We start from the raw sequence: 26,275 nt of genomic DNA on the forward strand, positions 1-26,275 counted from the left end.
GTATGCACTGATTTGTGTAATAAATGCTTCAGATATGTTTTATTAATTTATTCATTTTTCTTAACACATTTTTAATGTGCATAAATATTTGTCATTTTCTGATTAAATTTTTGTAATTACATGCAGATCAAAATAGATATTACATGTGTTGTTCATGATTCTGCTGCATTTATTGTTAGATATGATTGGCCACCTTAGGAAGAAAATTTTATATTGATTGTTATAATGCACATGTATATTTCTCAGTTTTTCTGATTTTAATTTTATAGTGGCTTACATAAAGCAGCAATTGTGTGTGGTTTGTAAACCATAAATATCAGCCTATCTGTGACAAGAACTATCATCCCAACTAATTTTTCTGGGTGGATCCTGTGTATAGGATAGAAGGATAAGAAGAGCTTGGTCCAAAAATGTCTTCTCTTCCGGCTCTGTTGAGAGCGTGACTGCTGTGACGGTTGACATAAGACGCTGCTGACGCGTTATCTGGTGCGCCCAATAACAAAGATAACACGTCAGCAGCGTCTTATGTCAACCGTCACAGCAGTCGAGCTCTCAACAGAGCCGGAAGAGAAGACATTTTTGGACCAAAATGTATTTTTGATGCTTCAACAAATTCTAACTGACCCTCTGATGTCACATGGACTACTTTATATTTTTATTACCTTTCTGGACATGGACAGTATACCGTACATAGGTTTTTAATGGAGGGACAGAGAGCACTCGGACTAAATCTAAAATATCTTAAACTGTGTTCCGAAGATGAACGGAGGGCTTACAGGTTTGGAATGACATGAGGGGGAGTCATTAATAACATAGTTCTAATTTTGGGGTGAACTAACCCTTTAATCTTATTATTCTCTTATTCAGAATAAGCTAAATAATTAGATTACTGACGTCCATGTAAACATAATCATTATGTCACCTCATAGCTTAGCCTTAGTAAAGGCACGAATTACACCTCATAGTGCTGAGTTGAGCTCCTCTCCATTAGGTGGCGGAATGCGCTCGGATCGCTGCTCGCGCAATGTGGCGTGTAACAACGAAGAACAATCTTCCCCAGCTTTGGATCAAAGGTAGCACTAGCACCTTAGCAAACAAGCCTAGGATAGTATCAGGTCTCTATGGTGCTTTTCAAGACACTCTTAACCGCTGAGAGCTGGGTAACGCTAGGCGAGCGTAAATCGCAGGATCAAGGTGGTCGTGGCGCTCATAGAGTTAGCGTCTGCTGTGAACGCGAGCTTCGGAGCTAACAGCTGCACTACGTTACCGAGAACAGGCAGCCGACGAGGAATTTCGCTTTTATTGTCCTTCACCGGTTTCGTTGCTCACTTGTTAGGGACAGCGTGGAGCAGCTGGCAAACAGTGGCTAGATGTACGGCAACCTCCGCGGTGGCTAGTCTGTGGAATGCACGTGTAAGATGCTAGCCAAGCACGTCTAGCTCAGAAAGTCGCGTCTTTTATTGCTTTTAACTGTCTAGTGGTCTGTCACTCAGTGCATTGCATTTAATGCCAGTTAACGTTACGCAACGGCGCAAAGTTCATTGGACAGCATGGGAAGTGTTCATAAGAAGGCATCTTAGCACTTAGATCTCGTGCAACGTCCAGATTTAGGGAAGATCGCACCTGTAAGAGCCTGTTGAAGACAAAAAGAGGGAATATCTGCGGGTGTCACAGTTATCATCATGTCTGAGGACCCCAGCGTGGACCGATTCATCAAGGTACGTTAAGTCGACTAACTAATCAACAAAAGCGGCCGAGTTATGTCTTTACATTCTGTAACTTCTTACACCGTAATTTCTGACACGTGTCTTTTCCTGCTGTCTGTGCATTATCCTGCTTGGCATATGGCTGCTAGCCCCAAAAATGTCAAATAAAATATCAATGTGAGTTGAAAATAGTACACAATATTATCTTAAAGCGTCCACTAAGAAAAAAAGTTAGAGTTAACAAAGCAATCCGCCCAGTAATAAGACGACCACTGTGTTATTACAGAATATTACAGTATTTTTATGAATAATGAAGGCGTCCGAGGTCACGCGCGGTGGCGCCATTTGTTTTTGAATAAGTCACAAGACTTCCATTCAAGGAGTCAGTCAGTTTCTTGATCTGGACAGAATAAACTTTTTTTGTGTGTGTGCAGTCGCAACCACAGCCTCCCAGACACTGTTCAGAGAGGTGTACAGTTTACCTTCACTGTAAATTTATTGCTTAAGAAGGGCCCAAAAGTTCTCAGTAGGGTTTAAGTCAGGTGAAGAAGGGAGTCCCTTTTCATCTTTAAGGCCTTTACTGGCCAGCCACGCAGTGGAGTACTTTGATGCATGTGACAGAGCGTTGTCTTGCAGAAAAATTAAAGTCTTCTTGAAAGATGCAGACTTTTCCTGCACCACTGCTTGAAGAAATTGTCTTCTAAAAATTGGCAGTAGGTATGAGAACTGATTTTTTGAGTCAAATTTCAGTCCGAAAAAGGTCCAACTAGCTCATCTTTAATAATATCTGCTCATACCAGTATCCCACCTCCACCTTGCTGGCGTCTGAGTCGAAGTGTAGCTCTGTGTCCGTTACTGATCCAACCACAGGCCCATCCATCTGATCCGTCAAGAGTCACTCTCATCTCATCAGTCCACAAAATCTTTGTAAAATCTGTCTTCAGATATTTCTTGGCCCATTCTTGACGTTTCAACATATGGCTCTTGTTCAGAGGTGGCCGGGTTTCAGTCTTTTTTACCTTCAGTTACCTTCAGTTCTGAGAACTGAACACCTCGTACTTCTTGACACTCCAGGTAGGTTGCAGTTGTGGAATATGGCAGCACTGGAGGATAATCGTTTTTTTTGTAGCTTCATGTTTGATTCTTCTCAAATCTTTGGCTGTTAATTTGCGTCTTCTCGACACGTTTCTTGTGACCCTGTTGAGTATTTGCTACAAAAGTTTGATGGTTCTGTGATCACACCACAATATCTTAGATATTTCAAGAGTGCTGCATCCCTGTGAAAGACTTTTTACAATTTTTCACTTTTCAGAGTCGGTTAAATCTCTTTTTTTGGCCCATTTTGGCCTAATAATTATGCACACCTTGATATAGGATGTTGATCTCCTTAGGCCACATCCTCCCTCGTTACACAAATACACATCACCTGATATGCATTAAATCCAATAAGCATTCAAGTTTATACTGCTTGGACTTCGAAATTATGGATATAATATGGTCAAAATAATCACTTGCCTAATAATTGTGCACACAGTGAATAGAGTAATAATTTAAAAAAATGCATGTTGCTTGAAATTATACATAATTTTTTTGTTGTTACTATAGATAATACATGAAACACACATGTAACAAGTGTTACAGAAAACAATCATGTCCCTGTCCATATTACAAGTAAAAAAAGGATTACAAGATTATCATCCATTATGAATAGACAACTGTTCCTACTCGTCCTGTAGCAATGTCTAAAGGCTGTAAACAGTGAGAGATGCGGCAGGCGAAGAGAAGAATAAATATAATGATGATTATAATAATACATTTGCAGAGCCTGTGTTACAAAATAACAACAATACTATTTCTTCTATGATATCAGTTAGGTTATTGAAACGGGTAAAACTCGATCCAACACCAGACTGAATAGGAGCATCTAAAAATAGGTGAAACGCTGATTCAGAACCACACAAATGACATTATGATGGAGTTTCTAAGAATTTAGAGAACAGCAAACTACATAGTTTACTCTGGTTTGTTGAATTTTGTTAATTGCAGAATTAAATCAATACCTACAGAAAATACTATTATACAGGTCATGGTCATATAATTAGAATATCATCAAAAGTTGATTTCACTAATTCCATAAAAAAAGTGAAATATATTTCAAATGTTTTTTTTTTTTTTTCATTTAATTTTGATGATTATAATTGACAACTAAGTAAAACCCAAAATTCAGTATTACAGGAAATTTAGAATATTATGAAAAAGTTAAATATTGAAGACACCAGGGGCTCGTTCTTCGTACGTCGCTAACTCAGTGGATTTGAAATATTTTCAAATATTACTCACTGAAATATTTATGTGTCATGAAATTATTACTTCATAACTGTATTAGAGTCTTTTTGAGTGATGACTGCTATTATAAGAGTGGCTTGATGGAGCGCAGGAGATGCAGATAACATGATATTGACCCTTAAGAAACTTTCATTAATGCTGTCACGTAACAAATCTGTCCTAATATAAAATGAAATGAATAGATAATTTCTACATTGAAATAAAAATGTAAAGACTGCACAACTATTATAAATTGCGAATCTAAATAATTGGGAATCATGAAAAAAAATCTAATAAAATAAAAACATGTATCTATTATCTGTCTCATGTATCTATTATCACATTTATGTAGTTTTGTTTGCTTGGCTGTTTCCTTATAAAAGTCCAGAAATTTGTGAAGTTTTTCGTCAGGTCTCGTTTTAAATTATATGATGTCATTACGTTGCCGTCTTGCCACCAGCCAATCCCTGCGCTGCTGATCATGGTTTCGAGTATCGATACATATCCCCTTTTAAGACAACACATGAACGCGCAATTATCTCACATAACTCAATCCAGCGATACTAATCATACACAACAGGTGTGTTCGAAGAACCCAATTAGCTGGATCAGGATTAGCATGATGATATCATCTTGGATGTGTCATTTGATCTCGGATGTAATAAGCGATGTACGAAGAACAGGCCCCTGGTGCCACACTCTAATCAGCTAATTAACTCAAAACACCTGCAAAGGCCTTTAAATGGTCTCTCAGTCTAGACACCTTGCACAAGGAGGGCAAGACACAAAAGGTCATTAGAAAAGAGGCTGGCTGTTCACAGAGCTCTGTGTCCAAGCACATTAATAGAGAGGCGAAGGGAGGAAAAGATGTGGTAGAAAAGAAGTATACAAGCAATAGGGATAACCGTACCCTGGAGAAGATTGTGAAACAAAACCCATTCAAAAATGTGGGGGAGATTCACAAAGAGTGGACTGCAGCTGGAGTCAGTGCTTCAAGAACCACTACACTCAAGCTAGGGGCTGCACGATATTGGTAAAAAATGACATTGCGATATTTTATTTTTCTGTGAAATATATTACGATATGAAATCTAATAAACAAAAATGGGGTGAGCACACTTACATTCTCATTTTAAATGATTTAAACATCAACACCATCGTGTCAAGTGATTAATATGCGCAAGAGAGCAAGACCGCGCTCTTGTTGTTTGAAGACGGTGAGCGTGAGGCCGGGGCGTGCGCGCTCTCTCTCTCTCTCTCTCTCTCGCGCACGCTCTCTGTCTCGCGCACGCTCTCTCTCTCTCTGCCCTGTTAAACTGACAGGACTTAAAAACTATGATGGTTAAGCTGTGCAATTAATCCGCAAATCACATCCGTCAAGGGCCGGGGAGCAGCTGGCCAATACAGTTAATGAATAACGGATCAACTACGACAGCCCACGTCGCACATCCTGCGATGTGACTAGCGTGGATTCCTACATCGCGATATCGATGCTTAAACGACACATCGTGCAGCCCTAACACAGACGTATGCAAGGCATGGGTTTCAGCTTCGCAATCCTTGTGTCAAGCCACTCTTGAACAACAGACAGCGTCAGAAGCGTCTCGCTTCAAAAAGGACTGGACTGCTGCTGAGTGGTCCAAAGTTATGTTCTCTGATGAAAGTAAATTGAGCATTTCCTTTGGAAATCAGGGTCCCAGAGTCTGGAGGAAGAGAGGAAAGGCACACAATCCACCGTGCTTGAGGTCCAGTGTAAAGTTTCCACAGTCAGTGATGGTTTGGGGTGCCATGTCATTTCTAATTCAAATTTCCTGAGATACTGAATTTGGGATTTTCCTTAGTTGTCAGTTATAATCATCAATATTAAAAGAAATGAACGTAAATCTATCAATATATCAGTCAGTCTGTGTGTAATGAATGAATATAATATACACGTTTCACTTTTTGAATGAAATTAGTGAAATAAACTTTTTGATGAAATTCTAATTATATGACCAGCATCTGAATAACATTGCGGTAATTATAACTCAAGGCAAGCTACTACAAATCTCATCGTACATTCTCCAAAACAGTTGCTTTGTATTACAAGCATGTTTTAAAATATTAGGTTTAAATATGAAAATAAGTCATTATCTAATTAAATTAACACATTTCCATACTTTTCCAGGACAGAAATCTAAACACTTGATAAAGCCAGATTCAACATTTTTTTTTCATTTTGTTGACATATTGGAGCTATGGGTTTTTTATCACTCCATGAATCAGAAAATATTTTCAACAATCCCCAAAAATGTAACCGTTATATAAACCAGCGTGAATGATAGGTAATTTAAATCTACAGACACAAATAGATAAATTGTAATAAAATTAACCCTTAAAATATGTATTTTGGATGTTTTATTTACACTAGTCTGAAAGACGACATGGAAGCAAAATTCACTGTATTGCTTTGCCTATTATTAGTACTGTTTGCAAGGACTTTTATTTACAGTGTGGTATTACTGTACTCAGAATTTTTTTTACATTAAAATGTGTACCTTCATTTTAACATGCATTCTAAACATTCAAAATAGCAACAGGATCTTTGAAAGCTGAATTCAGTACAGCAGCAGTACATGATTTGACTACACAATAATAAAATGTTGAGTCTGACATTTCCTGTTAAATACATGTTATTACTACTGAACGTTGTGCCAGTGACTTGTTGCATCATAACTCTTTAAAAACCACTAGCCATGGATTCTTCTCTGACTCTATCCTTTAAATATGCTTTTAAGCCCTTTCAGTTTTATGCGTCTTGTGATACGCAATGCAGAAATCAACTATTTGAAAACAATGGCAAAGTAATCAGTTTTTAAGTCAGGTCAGTCAGTGTGGATTAGTTTATGAAGTGAACAATGAACTGTTCCCAAACACTCAGTATGCTCTTGTTACAGGAGACCTCCATCCTGGAAGAGTACAACATTAATTGGACCCAGAAGCTGGGAGCTGGGATCAGTGGTCCTGTGAGGTACAGTATGCTGTTAGTTTGAAGGGGATTTTAAATGGTAATTTCTGCATTAAATAAGTTTTAAATAAAAATGACATTCAGCTGTTAACACTATAAAGCTCCTCCAGCAGAAGTAGTTATTTCCCACTTTATGAACGCATTTTTGTTTCATTAAATATTTTCTGTTTCGTTGCTGGAACACAAATCAGCCACCATCCTGGGGGAAAAGTATTCATGAGTTATTTTGGATTAATCTTTTCAGCACTATTATTTCTCAATGATTGTACTGCACTGCATTATGTTTTGAAACTTCATAGCGTTCAGCATTAAACTAAGCATTTAAATACCATCTTACTAAGACACTATTGAGAAATATAGAGTGACAACTGATTTAAACTCATAATGTTATAAAATCTCATTGATTTCCATTACAATCTATCGGAATTGCATCTTAATTTTTGGCCACATAGATATAATCATCTTCATCAAATTGCATATTTTTTTGCTTCAGTTTGGTTCATATTCTCACTTTACCATTCTATATGAGCCATAAAATCCTGATGGATCAAATATGATTCTCAACAAAAACACATAATGAACGTTTCAATAAACCGTTCCATTTAAAAACGGTAGATTTTTGGGCTATATTTGGTTTTACAGAGTTAAGATGTTAACTAATGTATTGCTGTTTTTTTTCACCAGGGTTTGTGTAAAGAAGTCGACACAAGAACGGTTCGCCCTAAAGATCTTGATTGACAGACCCAAAGCCCGCAATGAGGTAGTGTGTGCTGTGTGGATGCTTTGGTTTTTTTATTTAAAGAACATCTAAATTATTTGGTGTTCTAGATTAAAGGCCCCATTATACTTCAGGTGCAATCGAAGAATGAACTGGTGTGACATCATTTCAAACAAAGTCAGTTCATTTCAGGAGTTCAAAACAGCTTGCCAAATCAAACTTTCCAAAAAACGTTCATTCCTGCTGGTTAACACCTTTGACCTGCCATTGGTCCGTGGAGATGATGTCATAGGTGTGGTCTGGAGCTCCGCCCTCTTTGATATGGAAATCTCTGGTTCATTTATTCTGTTGAGTCTGATGTCTGAGTAAAAGCTGCTTTATATTAGAAACTGGAGTGTTAATTGTAAACAAAAGCAAAACTGACACTGCTTTTTCATGTTTAAAGGCACAATAAATAAGAATTTCATAATAAATATCCAAAAACCATATGCACAGTGTGATATATTTCATGAAATTGTATACTTGCGTTATCCCAAAACTTTCCAAGGACTTGTAATCCTGGTAAATTCCAAATTTAAATAATGGCTTGTCCCGGTTCATTGTCACCTATCAATTACGCAATATCCACACTATCAGTTTCCGCTATCATCATAAACACAGCCATTTTTGTCTTACATGAATGTAAACAGATGAGAAAGAAAACACACGTGTACAGTATTTTTGCTTCAAGAAACAAAATCTGCCTAATAAACGCACTGCTTGTCATTAATGTTAATCAAAAAACAAAAGAAAATCATTCTCTAATCTTGACTGAATATATTTAATATCTTCAATTGATTAATCTTTATTTTATTTATAAAATAAAAAACTATGCAGTGTTTTTAAACTTTTAATTAGTTTCTGTACCTGAAATTTTGTTTAAAGGGATAGTTCACCCAAAAATTTAAATAGTAATTTATGACTCACCCTCATGCTGTTCCAAACCCGTGAGACCTCCGTTCATCTTCAGAACACAGTTTAAGATATTTTAGATTTAGTCCGAGAGCTCTCTGTCCCTCCATTGAAACTGTGTGTACGGTCTACTGTCCATGTCCAGAAAGGTAAGAAAAACATCATCAAAGTGACATCAGAGGGTCTGTTAGAATTTTTTGAATCATCGAAAATACATTTTGGTCCAAAAATAGCAAAAACTAGTCTTAGTTTTAATATTTTTTTATTTTAATATTTGGGTGAACTAACCCTTTAATTGTAATTTATGATATTGCTAATTGATTTGTTTGTTCCTATCTTATTACTGACTGTTTTGTTTTTTTAAGCACAGGCAAAATTCCTATTGCAGTGTTTTGTAGACTGCTGATTTTTGCTCATGTTCTTCAGCTGCAACAGAATGCTTTGTTAAAAGACAAACATGTTTGACATCTAAATGTTTGACTTAATCTTTTTTTATATTGGATTTTTTATCTTATTGGAATTGAAACTAGGAATCGATAAGAATCGGAATCTATAAAATTCAAACGATACCCAACCCTAATTTTAACCAATTACACGCGAGTCTGTTGTTATAGTTTAGTTTATAAATGCAGAGGCATTCAGGTAATTCATCGCTGAAATAAAAAAAAGTAGAAGATTAATTCATTAAACCGTGTATAGACAACTTTTCTGATTTATAAGAGGAATTTTTTAAGAGTGCTTAAACTCAAGCTAGACTGAAGTAAGTCATATACTGTTCCTTGACCATGTAAATGTTCTTTGATCGCTTTCTCTGTATAATTTATTTGCTGTTTGAATAGCTTTGGAAGGTACAGGTAATAAAAAAAAAAAAATTCATTACATCCATGACCATGATTTGGACATCTCTGGATTGTGAAAACCAAATCTCCCATCATTCCTCTGCAGTGAAAACTTACATATTTAAGACTGTACAGTGGTTTGGTTTAAGGCAATCGGTTGTATAAAGTGCTATTTAAATAAAAATGACGTGACTTTACTTGATTGGAGTGCTGGATTTTCTGACTTCTTTTTACCCCCAAGCGAAGAACGAAAAAGAACTTCGCTTGAAGTATATCAGGGCTTTAATAAATTTTAATTTAGATTTTACAGAACGTTTTAATTCTCTGCTGTTTTTTTTTTTTTCGCAGGTTAGGCTTCATATGATGTGTGCCTCTCACCCCAACATTGTGAAAATAATGGAGGTGTATGCCAACAGCGTACAGTTTCCTCATGAATCCAGTCCGAGGTAATGGAGTTCAGCAGCATTCGTGCACACAACATAGCACTTACTACACGTACAGTACAAAGAAAAGGTTTCTAATGCTCTTACTACCTCAAATGTAAGTAATCTGCTGTTTTCTGTGCTTCTCTCTGATAGGGCAAGGTTACTGAATGTCATGGAAATGATGGAAGGTGGCGAGTTGTTCCACAGAATCAGCCAGCACAAGCACTTTACAGAGAAGATGGCCAGTCAGGTCACTAAACAGGTACAGGCTTCACAGTTAAAGGCCTTGCTTGTTGAGTTAGGCTCTGGTCTGAAGAAGTAATACAAGTTATATTATTCTTGGGGATGGAAATTATTGCTCTTTTCCTACAGTTAATTTGGGTAATGTAGCAGCTCAATTGATGGTGAAAAATTAATTTAGAGGCCAACAAGAAAGCTATAATGCAAAACTGTCTTCAGTCCAAGCTTTCACCAAAGCCTGCTTGGTCTAGGGCTGGGTGAAAAACAATATCATATTGAAATTGATCAAATTTACAATAAACTCTGGACATTTTTTACTCAGTATGGATTAATCTAACAGTCTATCACATAGCCGAGACATAAGTAATAAGTCACACAGTGTAATAAGACACAGTTTCGTCTAGGGCTGTGTATTGCCAAGAATATCAAGATACAGGGGTTGCTATACAATGTTGCGATACTGTAAGCAAGGCGATATATAGGGATATTTGTTGTTTTAGGAGTAGTATATATTGTAAGGAAAGCTGTCATTAAAGGGTAAGTTCACCCAGTAATAAAAATTATGTCATTAATAACTCGCCCTCATGTCGTTCCAAAGCCGTAAGTAAGAGAGTTCAAAACACTGCAGTTTAAGGGATATCCGGTTTGCGAACGAATCATTCGATGTAACCGGATCTTTTTGAACCAGTTCACCAAATCGGACTGAATCGTTTGAAACGGTTCGCGTCTCCAATACGCATTAATCCACAAATGACTTAAGCTGTTAACTTGTTTAATGTGGCTGACACTCCCTCAGAGTTAAAACAAGCCAATATCCCGGAGTAATTCATTTACTCAAACAGTACACTGACTGAACTGCTGTGAAGAGAGAAGTGAAGATGAACACCGAGCCGAGCCAGATAACGAACAACAGAATGACTTGTTCTCGAGTCAAGAACCGTTTCTGTCAGACGCGTCCGATTCGAGAACCGAGGAGCTGATGATACTGTGCATGTGTGATTCAGCGTGAAGCAGACCGACACACAGAGCGCCTGAACTGAACTGATTCTTTTGGTGATTGATTCTGAACTGATTCTGTGCTAGTGTTATGAGCCCAGGTAAACCGAAGTCATAGGCGAATGTTTGTAAACAATAACATTACCATAGTAAACATGATAAATGCAACCACTTGGAGAAATCAGATGTCACAATCATGAATTTTTTTAGTAACATATTTTATCTGTCATAAATCTCGTCTCAAGAGTTTAGCTCCACGTAGCCTATCATAAAAATATAATAATGTTTTTTGTTATAGAGCTTTTATAAAAACAGAGATATTATCATTCATTCTTAATGTGATGTATAGACTACAAATAACAGACTCGACTGAATAAGCAAGCTATTTTCATAAATATAAAAAAAAATATTTTCATAAAAATAAAATAGAACGAAATTTATTTCTGTGTGACTAATTTTGAGTCCTGATAAATTAATTCATTATGATCAATGTATCACGTATTCTATAGTAAAACATCGATGCTTTTGAATTTAAATATTTAACAAAGCATGCTAACAAACAGCCACTTTTATCATATTCGTTTTGTGATCGCGCTAGTTCCAGTGACTTATTTCTTAATTTTCTGATAACTTCTCTTTGTTGCTGAAATTATGTTGTTTCGCGACGTTGTTCCTGAGAGGCTTGTAAAGCACGTGTTTTAGTGAAGCGCAGCGGAGCTTCAGGACAGACAGTGGAAACGCTGCGCTATTCTGGCCTCGGTGCTACTGGCCCGAGACTATTAGCCCCGTCTGGCCCATTTTAAGCCCTGGCTCGCACTGGCCATGACAGTGGAAACACGGCTATTGCAAAAGAGGCTGGCTGCTTACAGAGCTGTCTGGCCAAGCACATGAATAGAGAGGCGAAGGGAAGGAAAAGATGTGTTAGAAAAAAGTCCAACCGCACCCTGGAGAGGATTGTGAAACAAAAACCCATTCAAAAATGTGGGGGAGATTCACAAAGAGTGGACTGCAGCTGGAGTCATTGCTTCAAGAACCACTACACACAGACGTATGCAAGACATGGGTTTCAGCTTTGCATTCCTTGTGTCAAACCACTCTTGAACAACAGACAGTGTCAGAAGCGTCTCGCTTCAAAAAGGACTGGACTGCTGCTGAGTGGTCCAAAGTTATGTTCTCTGATGAAAGTAAATTGAGCATTTCCTTTGGAAATCAGGGTCCCAGAGTCTGGAGGAAGAGAGGAGAGGCACACAATCCACGTTGCTTGAGATCCAGTGTAAAGTTTCCACAGTCACTGATGGTTTGGGGTGCCATGTCATCTGCTGGTGTTGGTTCACTGTGTTTTCTGAGGTCCAAGGTCAACACAGTCATATACCAGGAAGTTTTAGAGCACTTCATGCTTCTTGCTGCTGACCAACTTTATGGAGATGCAGATTTAATTTTCCAACAGGACTTGGCACCTGCACACAGTGGCAAAGCTACCAGTACCTGGTTTAAGGACCATGGTATCCCTGTTCTTAATTGGCCAGCAAACTTGCCTGACCTTAACCCCATAGAAAATCTATGGGGTATTGTGAAGAGGAAGATGTGATATGCCAGACCCAATAATGCAGAAGATCTGAAGGCCACTATCAGAGTAACCTGGTCTCTCATAACACCTGAGCAGTGCCACAGACTGATAGACTCCATGCCACGCCGCATTGCTGCAGTAATTCAGGCAAAAGGAGCCCAACTAAGTATTGAGTGCTGTACATGCTCAAACTTTTCATGTTCATACTTTTCAGTTGGTCAAGATTTCTAAAAATCATTTATTTGTATTTTATGCAATATTGTAATTTTCTGAGATTCTGAATTTGGGATTTTCCTTAGTTGTCAATTATAATCATCAAAATTAAAAGAAATAAACATTTGAAATATCAGTCTGTGTAATGAATGAATATAATATACAAGTTTTACTTTTTGAATAGAAATAGTGAAATAAATCAACTTTTTGATGATATTCCAATTATATGACCACCACCTGTATATTTATAACCAGCAGTTTGACTAAATTTCCATTATTTTTACAGATAAGCCTTGCATTACAACACTGTCATTCATTAAATATTGCACATCGAGACCTGAAGCCAGAGAACCTGCTCTTCAAGGACAATTCACTGGTGAGATCTGAGACCTGAATAATAATTTATTGCATTAATTTATTTGATTTCATTGATTACAGTGCAAATAAAGTGATTGATCAGGGTCTTGGTCAGTTGTGGTCCTGATCTCCCACGCACAGGGGCAAAAGTGACTTTACAGTTAAAATGCTGACTATTATTATTTGGATTTAATGCATATGATTTAATATGAAGTGTTCGTAACCCATTATTATTATTATTATTGCTGTTCACAGTAATGATGCATCATACAATCTTGTATTTTGTCAGTCATACCCACAATGCATGTATTGTTTTAGAAATCCTAATCTCTTAAATTGCTTAGAATTGAGCAAATGTTATTTCAATAATCAGGAAGGACATTTTTCCATTATTAGATTCTGAATCACGTTTCTTGTGTCTAACTGCTCCATTAGGACGCTCCGGTGAAACTGTGTGATTTTGGTTTTGCCAAAATCGACCAAGGTGATTTAATGACCCCACAGTTCACTCCATACTATGTAGCACCGCAGGTAAGACCTCAGTGACTTATTATATATAGATGATCGCTCTCAATTCCTACTGTCAAATCATGAAAAATCGCATTTCACTGGTCCTTTATCCATATTTACTTTTCTTGATGATAATGGGTCAAAACAACGAAACAAAACTTTTAATCAATTTATTTAATAGATGTCTTATACTGAATAGTGCAAGGAAAAGACAACAAGTTTCTATGGTCATGAAGTTTCATGGATTATTGTAATTCTAGTAAATAATGATAAAATGATTATGACCATGATAACAAAGTAAGCGTGTCCAAACCTTTGACTGGTATTATGGTGTGGCCCCTTTAAAACATTAGTTGGTCATTTTTACTGTGTTTTTCTGATCTTGGCAGCTACACATGAACTCTTTGATCAGTCTTATGTGAACTAACTTTCTTCAATAGGTGCTGGAGGCACAAAGACGCCACCAGAAAGAAAAGTCTGGAATTATACCTACCTCACCCACACCTTACACATACAACAAGGTAAACTTTCTTTCTCAGTGTTTGAACCCTTTGGAAATATTTGGATTTTGTCATTCGTTACTCAAACATTTTGGTCTATATGCATGAGTGACTTTATTTTCCTTTTCAGTCTGTGCAATAATTAATCCTTAATACTTTTGGACAGACAAAACATATACATTTTCATCATTGAATTATTATTATACATTTTTCTTGAATGTATTGGGGCCGTTTTTTTTTTTGTTGTTGTTTTTTTGCATGCAGTTTTACGCTTTTTTCACTTTAAGTCTAGTCGCAAGACGTACAAACTGGCGGTGATTCGCTCGCTAGTAGTAAAGACAGTGCATTCATTCTTTCTTGCTTTTCTCGTCCGCTCTTCAGAGCTGTGATCTGTGGTCCTTGGGGGTGATCGTCTATGTAATGCTCTGCGGATATCCTCCGTTCTACTCCAAACACCACAGCCGCACCATCCCTAAAGACATGCGCAAAAAAATCATGACGGGCACCTTTGAGTTCCCAGAGGAGGAGTGGAGTCAAATATCTGAAATGGCCAAGGACATTGTCCGCAAGTGAGTGACTTTCCATTCACTTTTCTATTTGATCAAAACATGCTTTCCTCCTTATTCGAGGCCAAGCACAGAACGTATGTAGGCATGTACTGATTCTGTTACTCGAGTCTCGAGTCCGTGCCAGCCTCGTCTAGATCTTTGGTAAAAAATTGTGAAATTTGGCACTGGTTTAAAATCTTAGTTCTTTATTGTGATGTCAGTTCCTCAAATACTCTGGTGCCACTAGGAGTCTAGGATTGTACATTTATGCATTTAGCAGACGCTGCTTTTATCCAAAGCAGCTAAGATTGGTTACTATTAACCAACGTTGGTTTAACTTTAAAAAATAATAATAATGAAGCAACTATGTATGATTAGTTAATCTTTTACTCAATTTTACCCGCTTTTGTCTCACGTAAACATAAGTCACATCTGACATATTTTGTTGCATCAAGGCTACTTAAAGTCAAGCCGGAGGAGAGACTAAACATAGAGGAAGTTTTAGCCCATCCTTGGCTCAACTGCACTGAGGCGCTGGACAATGTGCTTCCCTCTGCTCAAATGATGATGGACAAGGTGAGCTCCGACCAATCTGCCAATCTTTAATGCACTCGATGCAGACACAGTCCCTGGAGCAACATTGTCATTGATTTTAAACGCTTTCTGCAGTACATTTCAGATGTGGGAGGGAAAATGTATCGTTTAGTTGAACTTTAGTATCTTAACTTAAGCTTTGATTTAAGTTGAAGCTACACTATGAAACTTTGGGCAAGCATCTGCGACTCTGAAAGACAAAGAAGAAACATCATATACCGGGTAAACAAAAAATGCCCACCATTGTCTTGTAAAGTTGTATTGCCGCTGCTTGTGTGTAATGACTATTAGCTAAGAGAAACATGCTCTCTGACTTCTATTATGATTTCAGCATTGCTTTGACTACTTTGTGAAAGCAATTTGTGATGTTGCCACCCAGTGGATGTGTCAGTTACTGCAAAGAATGCCAGACACATGCACAGATGATGCATTCAGACGCACAGATGTCTGTGCATCCAGAAGAGTTTGACTGCACACAGACTCTTGATGACAAAACGCATGCACTTTGCATGAGATGCATCATCAGTCACAGACATTAAATCACTAGATTAGCCATTGTTTAGCTGTTGTTTGCATTGCACAAGACACAAACGGTCACTCGTCGGTGATCGAGTGTGCACATTTATAACATTTAATTCTGTTGCAATGGACGCCCAGGTTACTGTAAAGCGTAGGTATTTCAGGCTCACGTAACTGCTGCTAAGCTAGATAGCACTGAAATCCATTCCAGTAAAGCCTGTGATTGCTCAGGTAATTTGCTTTGCCTATTCAGAATTTTGTGGAATCTTTGATATTCGCTTTATAGTGTGTGTGTGTGTGTGTGTGTGTGCAGAAACCCGAGCTGGATGCTGTGAAGGGGGTGGAATTGTATAGTTTGTGCATGTTACTGGTATTTCTGAAATATTTGAACTTGTGCAAGGATTTCAGATTTATGTAGTGCTTTATACGAAGTAGCTTCATGGAAATAAAGAGGAAAATACTAGTGTTAATAAGACGCGCCCCACCATACAGCAAGTGTTCAAATTCAATCAATTCTGAATTTTTTCGGGAACAGATTAAGTACAAAAGAAGCGCAGTGCATCCAAGAACTGATTGCTGCATCTCTGTACACATAGTGCACTACACATGTGCATAATAAATATAGAAGTTATGTGTTGTTATATTGTTGGTCCAGGCAGTTGTGGCTGGAATCCAGCAGGCCCATGCTGAGCAACTGGCCACCATGAGGATACAGGACCTCAATCTCAGTCTAAAGCCACTTAACTCCGTCAACAACCCCATTTTGAGAAAGAGAAAGCTACTTGGGTGAGCCTCCCCTCTCTGCTGTGTCCCTGTTCATTTTATTGGCATGATTCAGGATGCACTTACAGATCCGTGTTTGACTTCTGCCTCATGCAGCACCAAACCTAGCGATGAACTTTTCATTAATGATCCAGAGGACGAGGCGGAGGACACCAACGTGGCTCTGGAAAAACTTCGGGATGTAATCGCACAGTGCATCTTACCACAGGCTGGTATGTATGGAGATACAGCGTAGGTTTGTGGTGTTTATGGTGTCCTTAGGTTATTCTTTCTAGAAGGTGCATTATATAACACAGCGCTATGAACTGCTGTAGTACTTACAATGTCTCTGTTGTTTTTACAGGTGACAATGAGGATGAGAAGCTAAATGAAGTCATGCATGAAGCGTGGCGATTCAATCGCGACTGCAAACTTCTCAGAGATGGATTGCAAGGATTAAGTTGGGATGGTATGTGTTTGCAGTTTATTTGCTCTATTTACTATAGACTTGAACATCTGAATCTATGTGAAAAAAAGATAGAGATTAAAGTTCGACATTTGAATCAATTACATTTTTTATTACAGATAACTTCAAATGGTGTCCTAATGTTATCTTAGTTCTAAACAGTCATGAGCAACCTCAAAGAAGTGTCAGAATAGGTATTTTTTTGCTCATGTGCTCTTTGACCTTTTAACGACAGGATGGGTGTAAAATTAAGACTAGAATTGCATTTGCTGAGGAAATAGTAGTTGTGTTGCACTAAAGCTAGGGTTTGGTTCTGTAGCATCAGTGCTTTAGTTCATTTCTAGTTTCTTTCTTTCTTTAATCTTTTAAGATGCTGGATTGTTACAAAGTGAAAAAATATAAATATAGGACGAATGGCTAACCAATTCTTGGCAGTAAGGAAATTACAGTATTTATGCAATTTAATGATTTTTAATTTAAAAGTGACATTAAAGACATGTTGTTTCACACGAACTCTGGAAAAAGTGAAGTATTAAGTATGAAAAACAGTAATGTGAGCCCTCTTTGACTAATTATTTGGATATTAGTAAAGTATCAACCTTCTTTCTTCACAGGTAGGTCTTTTTCTGACAAAGTAGATCGCTTGAAGCTGGCTGAAATCATCAAACAGGCCATTGAAGAAAAGACCCTTTTACAGGACGCCCAATAGCAAGTGCTGAAATTTTAACCCCTTTTGTACTGTTCATTATAATTGTCATTAGGCATATGATTGCAAAACGTTTTTTATTAATTGCAGACCTTTTTCCCTGGTCATGCTGTAGTCTGTTGTAAATCTGTAGCTGAAACCAAGTTGTTCTTGATGGTATGATTTGTTTTCACTACAGACTGCAGTAAAGAAATGTGTTTTAAAGAAATTGCAGCGTTTTCATTTCTGAAATCAGCCACATGTTGTTTGGGGAGGGATTCAAGGAGAATAAATGAGAAAATCCTCTCATCCCAAAACAAACTCCAGCTGAAACCCGACTGAAACCAACGGCCAGTGTCTGCATCTTCAGACAGGACTGGGTTCTAGGGTCAGAAAAAAAAGGGTTTAAAAGGATACACAAGGATAAAACAACCAAAAAATGTGCCCATGTCCACGTTACGTATACTGCTGTATTTGCTGAGCTCAAAATTAAGCTTCTGTCACAGTCATTCCATTCCGTTCCAATTCATTTATTTAATAAGGAGAAATCTGTAATTTTCATGTTTTTAAATATATATTTCGGCCATATACTGTATTCTACCTACCTATAGATTACATCTGGAAAAATATATTACTAGAACATAATTATTATAGGTTTACACTATTCATATTTTTTCTTATATAGACCAGCTGTTGGGACATTTTATGTCAAAAGACACTTAAATTATTTGCTATATAACTACAAACAAAAGAAAAGAGCAAAATTAATAAAAAAATAAAAAAATATGCACACACAGTACTATGTGGTTTGGGTATATTCCAGTTTGAAAATCTTATTTTGTGATATCAGTACTTTTATTTAATGATAAATGAAAGACTATATCACAATATATATTTTCTTTTATCTTTGCTATTAAAAATATGAACATAGATGTAAATAAACACTATGACAAATACAATATAAAAAAAGATACGATTGAAAATATAGCTTCAAGCAGCAATTAAGGGGCCAAACACCACCGAAGCAAGCATCAGACCAACTGCAGCAATGAGTAATTGAAGCCATTTTAAGATAAGTTTAGTCAAAACGGCTGAAAATCATAATACAACCACTAGTAATATGATTTAATGGTCTATCACTTTTGACCAGTAGGTAGCACTGTTGTCAAATCGATGTGATGATGTTCTGTTTGAGTTGACAATGGCGCACACAAAGCTTGGTGTCAATAGGTCAAAGCTTTGCAGAGATACAGCCTCAGAGTCATTTTGGCATCATACCTCAAGTTTGTTGTAGGGTTATACAAAAACGGTTTTGTCTATCAACACAAAATCCATAACTATTTTCCAGCATGGTGTGAAGATGATCTGAGTCAAATTTGGTGAAAATCGGTCTTGGAACAATTAGAAAAAGTAGGTTTTCAACATAAATTTAAGTGGCAGACTGGATGTCCGGCCGACTATGGCAAAATTGGTATCTATGATCTCTGCATGATCCAAGGAATATATTGAGACAGCTATAAGTTTCAATACAATAGGCGAAGTAAATCATAAGTTATCAACATTTTTGGAAAATTCATTATACCTTTTGACCACAAGGTAGCGCTGCACCAAATGGCTATTATAGCACATGCCAAGTTTGGTCTCTGTGCGCTAAACCATTGCAGAAATAAAGCCTCGTATCCATTTTTGTGTGCTCTTCATCAACATTTTTAACGTATTACCAGAGAACGGTTTGTGTCATCAACTTAAATTCCTTAACTTTTAGCCAGTTTGGTCTGAAAATTATCTGAGCCAATTTTGGTGAAAATCTGACAGACATAGGATGAGTTTGAAAAAGTAGGTTTTTTATACTATTAAAAAATGCTAAAAATCCTGACCAATAGATTACACAACTAAAAGCTGCCTTATACTTCCAGAGTGAAAGAAGTTAGAGAAAAAGAACAGCGTTAACAGATACAATAGGTGCCATTGAACCTTGGGATCTTGGCCCCTAATAAACATGGTTTTAAGTTATTTCCTGTACAGGTCTGTTTAACAGAAACTGAATAATAAAATATATTTTAAAAAACCTTCACAGTATGAATACTGTATAATTTTGTCAAAAGTGATGTTCTAAGTCTTTTCTTGTTTGATTAACATTAATGACAGACTGCAGCAGGTGTATTAGACTGCTCTCACTTAAGACTTAAATTACGTTATTGACGTGTGATTAGTTTTCCAACCATTTACATGCACTTAAGGAATAACTCTTTACATCAACATCTTTTTTACATTTATTGATTTTATACAACAGTTCAACAAAAATTCCTATTACAAATGTAAAGGGAAGGAAGGTGGTCATGACAGATACCTCCAGCTTGCTTGAGCGTGTTGTGTGTTTACACCGCTCTAATAATGCAGTGGTGGGTTACTATAAAATGAAAATGTCCCAGAAGCCAAGCGTGGGATGTGACACAAACCCTGTGGGACGTCTGTGGGAAGGCTGAATGACGTCGTTGAATTATAATTTTTCATCTTTGAAATCCACCATTAAAAAAAAGTTCCTGAGGCATATTTGCGCAAAGTTTCTTAAGCACATGGTTCAGATGCCTTGGCCCACCATTTTTCTTTGGAACAGGGAAGTAGCAACTGTAAAAGCCTGAGCAACTCTTCCCAAGGGGGTAGTTTTTTATAACCTCTTTCTCCAGCGCCATCAACAGAGGTGAAGACAGCAGAATTAGGGGAGTGGACACGCTTTGAGTAGGGGCATCCCATGCCTTGGTAAGTTTATCGTAAACTTACTCCTTTTATAGATTGAAGTTTCGAGGTATCTTTTGAAGAATGACACACGGTTTTATCACGGTTCAAAAGCAATTGGCATGGAGTGTGTAAAAACACCCAATCCAACCAATACACCAGCAACGGATGAGAAACATCATCCTCATATGTCTTATGAGAGGCCTGTAAACATAGTGAGATTAAAGTAGAGAGAGAGGAGAAAAAGACGGGCCAATCGCGACTTTCTTCACCTAGAGCTGCTAAATACGATCTGGTTCAGGTAAGTACTAAGTATTGAGTTCTGTACATGCTCACACTTTTCAGTTGGCCAAGATTTCTAAAAATCCTTTGTTTGTATTGGTCTTAAGTAATATTCTAATTTTCTGAGATACTGAATTTGGGATTTTCCTTAGTTGTCAGTTATAATCATCAAAATTAAAAGAAATAAACATTTGAAATATATCAGTCTGTGTGTAATGAATGAATATAATATACAAGTTTCACTTTTTGAATGGAATTGGTGAAATCAACTTTTTGATGATATTCTAATTATATGACCAGCACCTGTTTGTGTGTGTGTGTGTGTGTGTGTGTGTGTGTGTGTGTGTGTGTGTGTGTGTGTGTGTGTGTATATGTATGTGTGTGTGTGTATATATATATATATATATATATATATATATATATGTATGTATGAATATGTGTATATATATGTATATGTATGTCTATTACCACCGTGTTGCTGATCAAAATCATGTCATTAATAAAGGTTTAAAGCTCTAACTGGGAATGATTCCTATAACAGATCTCCAGCTGCAACCAGTAATGATTTGGCATGTGATTGCCGTCTTATGAAGGAGTAACTATGTTCATCAATCACATTTCTGATGGTATCTTTTATTTTTTTTTCAAGTAAAGATGCTTGTACATCCAAAAAAAATTAACTTAATAATTAGCATTTTGTCTTGTACTATTGGCAGTTTTTTAATTGTTTACAAACCACATGTAAATGACTCTTTCTCTTTTTTATTTTCTTATCTAAAAGACCTTTTATAGCAGTGTTTCACACCTAAATGTCATTTAGCTCCTCCCTTTGAGCTGGACTAAATGCAGTCAATGCATGAGTGACCCTCCACTGCAGTGAAGAAGAGTCATGGACCGCTCCGAAACACTCGCTGCCCCGTAGGATTGAACGAGGTTTCTGAAAGAGGTAAGCTAATATTGCTTATTACTGCATGTATACAGATGTGTATTCAAAATGAAGGCAATACCACAAACAGAGTGTTGTGTTTAAGAAATTAGACTTTTCTGTAATTAATACTTTGAGTGTTCAGTGTGGCTGATACACTTCAGAAAGGATGTTACACTTTATTTTAAATAATATTAATAAACTACATGCACTTACTACAGGATTAGGGATTTGTTTAGGGTTTGTTACTTGTAATTATGCATAATTTACTATTATTAGACTAAAATAAAAAAGTGTAACCAAAATGTCTCCTAAATAAGATCTGTGTCATTAAAATATGTCTAATAAATCTCTTGCACATTTTTTTCTTTAAAAATCCATGAAACAAGATAAATTGACTTTAACTATTAAGATATTGAGTCGTTTTGATAAAGCAATAAAAACATTTTAGATATCATTAATAACAGGGTTTCTGCAGTGTAACAGGTTAAAAATAGTAAATAATATTTTTGATTACTCATCATGATGATATGGGGTTGTAAAAAGACTGTAAAAGGTGCATTTGTTCACTTGGTCACTTGTTCAGAATATTGACAAAGCTGTGAGATGTATACTTGTGTTTTGTTAATAATGAAGATTAACATATTTATTGAGAGTTGAATATGTTTTTGTGTATTTCAGGTTATTGCTAGACCCATGCAAGTCTAATGGCAGAAAGCAACAGGACCACTGAGGTTGCAGAACTTATCTTGTGCAATAATGAAGCAAATATTTATGATTGCAATCAATCTGATCCCATGGGATCTCAAAGCCCTGTCCCGCTGACAGACGCCTGGCTAGTGCCAGTGTTTTTCATTCTTATATTGTTTGTAGGCTTGGTGGGTAACTCATTGGTCATCTATGTAGTCGTCAAAAACCAACAGATGAAAACTGTTACAAACTTCTACATAGGTATCAAAGATTCCTTGTTTCCCAGAATTCCACATTTACTACTGATATTGTTTTAGTGAACAATCTTTGTTTCTCTTCAGTTAATCTTGCCAGCACAGATATCCTTTTCCTGGTTTGCTGTGTTCCTTTCACTGCCACTTTATACACTCTTCCTAGCTGGATATTTGGGGACTTCATGTGTCGCCTGATCAATTACCTGCAACAGGTGAGTGCTTTTTTACACTGTAATGCATGACTGAGCCCTAGTGAACTGAACAAGGTCTGTAAAGACACGGTTGAATACCTTTGGGATGAAGTGGAAGAGAGACAGACCAACATCAGTTCAACTTCACAAATGCTCTACTGGATGAATGGGAAACAATTCCCACAGAAACCCTCCAAAATGTTGTAGAAGTCGTTTATACAGTAGATGCAAACGGGAACCAATGGCCAGGTGTCCAAATACAATAATTAATTTGTCCATATAACAGTTCTGAAAAAGTACTACACATGCATTTAAACAGCTATAGGCTACACTCTGCTGGAAGTGGTTATGTAGTTGTGTCTTTGAATGAATTCCCAGGTAACTGCACAAGCAACCTGCATCACTTTGTCTGCAATGAGTGTTGATCGTTTCTACGTGACGGTCTACCCTCTCCAGTCCCTCCGTCATCGAACACCACAGATGGCTCTGTCTGTATGCACCACCATATGGATATGTATGAAAATCATTCCACTCAGTTTAAGTAGAATCATCATTTCAATGCTTTTGACAGCTATTCATCATGTCATAGTTATACTGTACACTTTTAAAAACAAAGGTTCCAATAGTGGGGTTTTCAGTGCCATAGGAAAGCCATTTTTGGTTCCCAAAAGAACCATACTGTGAACAGTTCTTAAAAGAACCTTATTTTTTTCTTAGTGTGAAGAACATTCTTCCATCTTTTGTGGAATGGAAAGATTCAATAGATGTTAAATGTTCTTCACTGAAGCAAGATTCCAAAATAGAACCTTTATTTTTAAGACTGTATTCATCTTTGCATTTAGCTTTCTCTCTACTGCTAAAGTGACTAGCAGTAATTTATTACTGTAATATATTGGGATCACAATTATTTTTATACCGCATCCATTTGAGTTATTTGGGTTTGGATTGTTTTAATATTCCAACGTGTTTATTGGAAGTGAGGAAATAAATGATTTTGTGATCTTTTGACTCAGGTTCTTTGCTGCTTTCAGTGCCGATAGCGTTGTATCAGCACACAGAGTCTTCGTTCTGGTTCGGTCCACAGACGTACTGCACCGAGGCCTTTCCATCTCTCATTCATAAGAGGGCTTACATTCTTTACTCCTTCTTGGCTGTTTACCTGCTGCCTCTGATCACCATCTGCATGTGTTACACCTTCATGCTGAAGCGCATGGCTCAAGCCACGGTCGAGCCTGTAAATGGCTGTAACCAGGTAAAGGTGTTACCGCTTTAACTGCATTTCAATGTAAATACATTATGTATTTAGAATTAAACTTTTAGCTGGTCGACCAGTTTAGACAAGCCAACCAGCTTAGGCTGGTTTTAGCTGTCTTTTTTTGTTTTTTTTTCAGGAAGGTATTTTTTTTTAATTCTTTTTTTTTTTTTTTGCATGACAACATTTGAATTCTGAGACTTTGTTCCATACCTGTCTGTCAGTGTCCTCTTTGCTCTGCGATGTATCTTTCACTGCATGAAAACATGATGTGAGGCGTGAGAACACCATGGCTTGTCAGATATAGCAACAGTAACTAAGGGGGGGGCGGGTTTATTAAAAGGTTCCATGGAGGTTAAAGGTTCTTCATGGAACCATTGATGCTAATAAAGAATACTGATGAATGACAAAGCCAACAGTTTGCGGAGAGATTAAATATTTTTATCAGTAATAATAATCGGCTAAATAATTACTTAAGTTATATTAAACTAATTTAATTCTAAACTGGTGGGTCGTGACCAAAGAAATTGTTATTTATGGCTTGGGTTCTAGTAGTGTTGTGCAGCTGAAAAAAAAAATGCAGTAATGCAAAATAAAAAACTGACATTTGTAGCTGTGATCGCAGACACAGTAGACTTTCTATATCATTTACTAACGTCAACTGTTGTGTCCATTCCAATGAAGCGTTAGGATATTTTTGTCAAACTTATGTTGCAAAATAAGATGAAATATTGACAACCGTAAAGTTTTATAGATGTACAAGAATTGGTCAACATTACAGCTACAATGATAATGACGCAGAAAAATGTTGTCGTTGGAATTTCAGAACTGAATTGACAATTGCTGATTGACACTTTGAAGGTCTTTTAGAATCCATCCAAATTTGGGCTTGAGCATTTCATGTGGTAAATGACACAACTACAATGTTAATATAGTTATTAATCTTAGAAAATTATCATTTTACTTTTTCAGCCATGTTAATAATGTAGCATTTTGTTATGGACAACCACAGTAAAGCCTATTTTTTCTAAGAGTGCTCTTTGTTTTCTAGCTGCAGACGCCAGCAGAACGTGTTGAAGCAGTGCGGACCAGAGTCACCAGGATGGTGGTTGTAATGGTGCTGCTGTTTCTGCTCTGCTGGGGTCCAATCCAGATACTGATTCTCTTACAAGCATTCTCTTCTGAAGACGTGAGTCACAGCTATACACTCTACAAACTGAAGATCTGGGCTCACTGCATGTCCTACTCCAATTCCTCCATAAACCCCGTCATCTACGCCTTCATGGGAGCCAACTTCAGAAAGGCCTTCAGAAGTGTGTTCCCTTTGATCTTCAAAAGGGGCGCAAGAACAGCCCAGCCTCTCCCCACCTATAACAGAGAGATGAACTTTCTTTCATCCGGACCCTAGGTGTTTTGGAAAGGCTTTGCGTAAATATTAAATGCAACTAGCTGAACATTAATGTGTTTTTTGTCCCATTTAAGAAGGACTTAACTGTATCTTTATATGTAATTTCAATAAAAATGTCTACGTCTATGAAACAAGGTTAAAGTGTTCTCACTGATAAGCATTTATGGTCAACTATTTCAATGTCATTCCCGTGAAACTTATGTCATGTAAAAAAAAATATATATATAGTTTTGTGGACATATACACAAAAAACTAATTACAAAACTGAGAAGCTACACCACATTTGACCTCTGGATTTACAGAAATCATTTACATTTTAAAGAAGTGCTTTCTAATGAGCACTTTCTTTTTTAATCTGAATTGTGATTCAGTATGTTATTTAACCATTTTTTGCTTAGTCTTTGGAATACTTTTTTTCTTCAGACACTTAAAAATGCATACATTTACATAATTTCTTATTTATGTGTAATGCAGGGCTTGACAGACCTCTTTCACCCAGTATATTTAGCCTATTTGAAGCATCCCTGAGATCTGAAGTAATAAATTGATAATAAAGCTACAGGTTTGGATGCTCACGTTATCGCTGGCCAATAGTTATATAACCTTTTTT

At 36.9% G+C, this 26,275-nt stretch overlaps 2 protein-coding genes across 3 annotated transcripts; both read left to right on the forward strand.

Moving 5' to 3' along the window:
• The first annotated feature begins 1,018 nt into the window (after positions 1-1,018).
• Positions 1,019-18,156, forward strand: LOC127990153 (MAP kinase-activated protein kinase 5). 2 transcript variants are annotated; one of them, XM_052591478.1, is made up of 14 exons: positions 1,019-1,718; positions 6,967-7,040; positions 7,722-7,797; positions 10,124-10,215; positions 11,225-11,237; positions 13,273-13,362; positions 13,779-13,874; positions 14,294-14,374; positions 14,735-14,922; positions 15,357-15,477; positions 16,670-16,800; positions 16,894-17,009; positions 17,141-17,245; positions 17,857-18,156. In XM_052591478.1, the coding sequence occupies exons 1-14, from the start codon at positions 1,683-1,685 to the stop codon at positions 17,949-17,951; spliced, it is 1,314 nt and encodes a 437-aa protein (XP_052447438.1). In that variant the 5' UTR covers positions 1,019-1,682; the 3' UTR covers positions 17,952-18,156. The 2 variants fall into 2 exon arrangements, with proteins under 2 accessions (XP_052447438.1, XP_052447437.1); XM_052591477.1 differs by lacking the exon at positions 11,225-11,237 and adding an exon at positions 9,894-9,991 and having other exon boundaries at positions 1,022-1,718; positions 10,124-10,232.
• Positions 18,157-21,434: 3,278 nt separating this feature from the next.
• kiss1rb (KISS1 receptor b) lies at positions 21,435-25,847 on the forward strand. The gene is made up of 6 exons (XM_052591482.1): positions 21,435-21,891; positions 22,552-22,821; positions 22,902-23,026; positions 23,384-23,519; positions 24,019-24,257; positions 25,309-25,847. Exons 2-6 carry the CDS (start codon positions 22,578-22,580, stop codon positions 25,663-25,665), a joined length of 1,101 nt encoding a protein of 366 aa, XP_052447442.1. The 5' UTR covers positions 21,435-21,891; positions 22,552-22,577; the 3' UTR covers positions 25,666-25,847.
• The last annotated feature ends 428 nt before the right edge of the window (positions 25,848-26,275 follow it).

This window comes from Carassius gibelio, chromosome A5 (genome assembly GCF_023724105.1).
Source record: "Carassius gibelio isolate Cgi1373 ecotype wild population from Czech Republic chromosome A5, carGib1.2-hapl.c, whole genome shotgun sequence".
Taxonomy (NCBI): domain Eukaryota; kingdom Metazoa; phylum Chordata; class Actinopteri; order Cypriniformes; family Cyprinidae; genus Carassius; species Carassius gibelio.

Coding starts and splice junctions, on each gene's coding strand:
- kiss1rb (XM_052591482.1), top strand. CDS start 22,578: ATGGCAGAAAGCAACAGGACCACTGAGGTTGCAGAACTTATCTTGTGC. Junction 22,822..22,901: donor TGTTACAAACTTCTACATAG/GTATCAAAGATT, acceptor GTTTCTCTTCAG/TTAATCTTGCCAGCACAGAT. Junction 24,258..25,308: donor CTGTAAATGGCTGTAACCAG/GTAAAGGTGTTA, acceptor TTTGTTTTCTAG/CTGCAGACGCCAGCAGAACG.
- LOC127990153 (XM_052591477.1), top strand. CDS start 1,683: ATGTCTGAGGACCCCAGCGTGGACCGATTCATCAAG. Junction 15,478..16,669: donor CTCAAATGATGATGGACAAG/GTGAGCTCCGAC, acceptor TTGTTGGTCCAG/GCAGTTGTGGCTGGAATCCA. Junction 16,801..16,893: donor AGAAAGAGAAAGCTACTTGG/GTGAGCCTCCCC, acceptor TGCCTCATGCAG/CACCAAACCTAGCGATGAAC.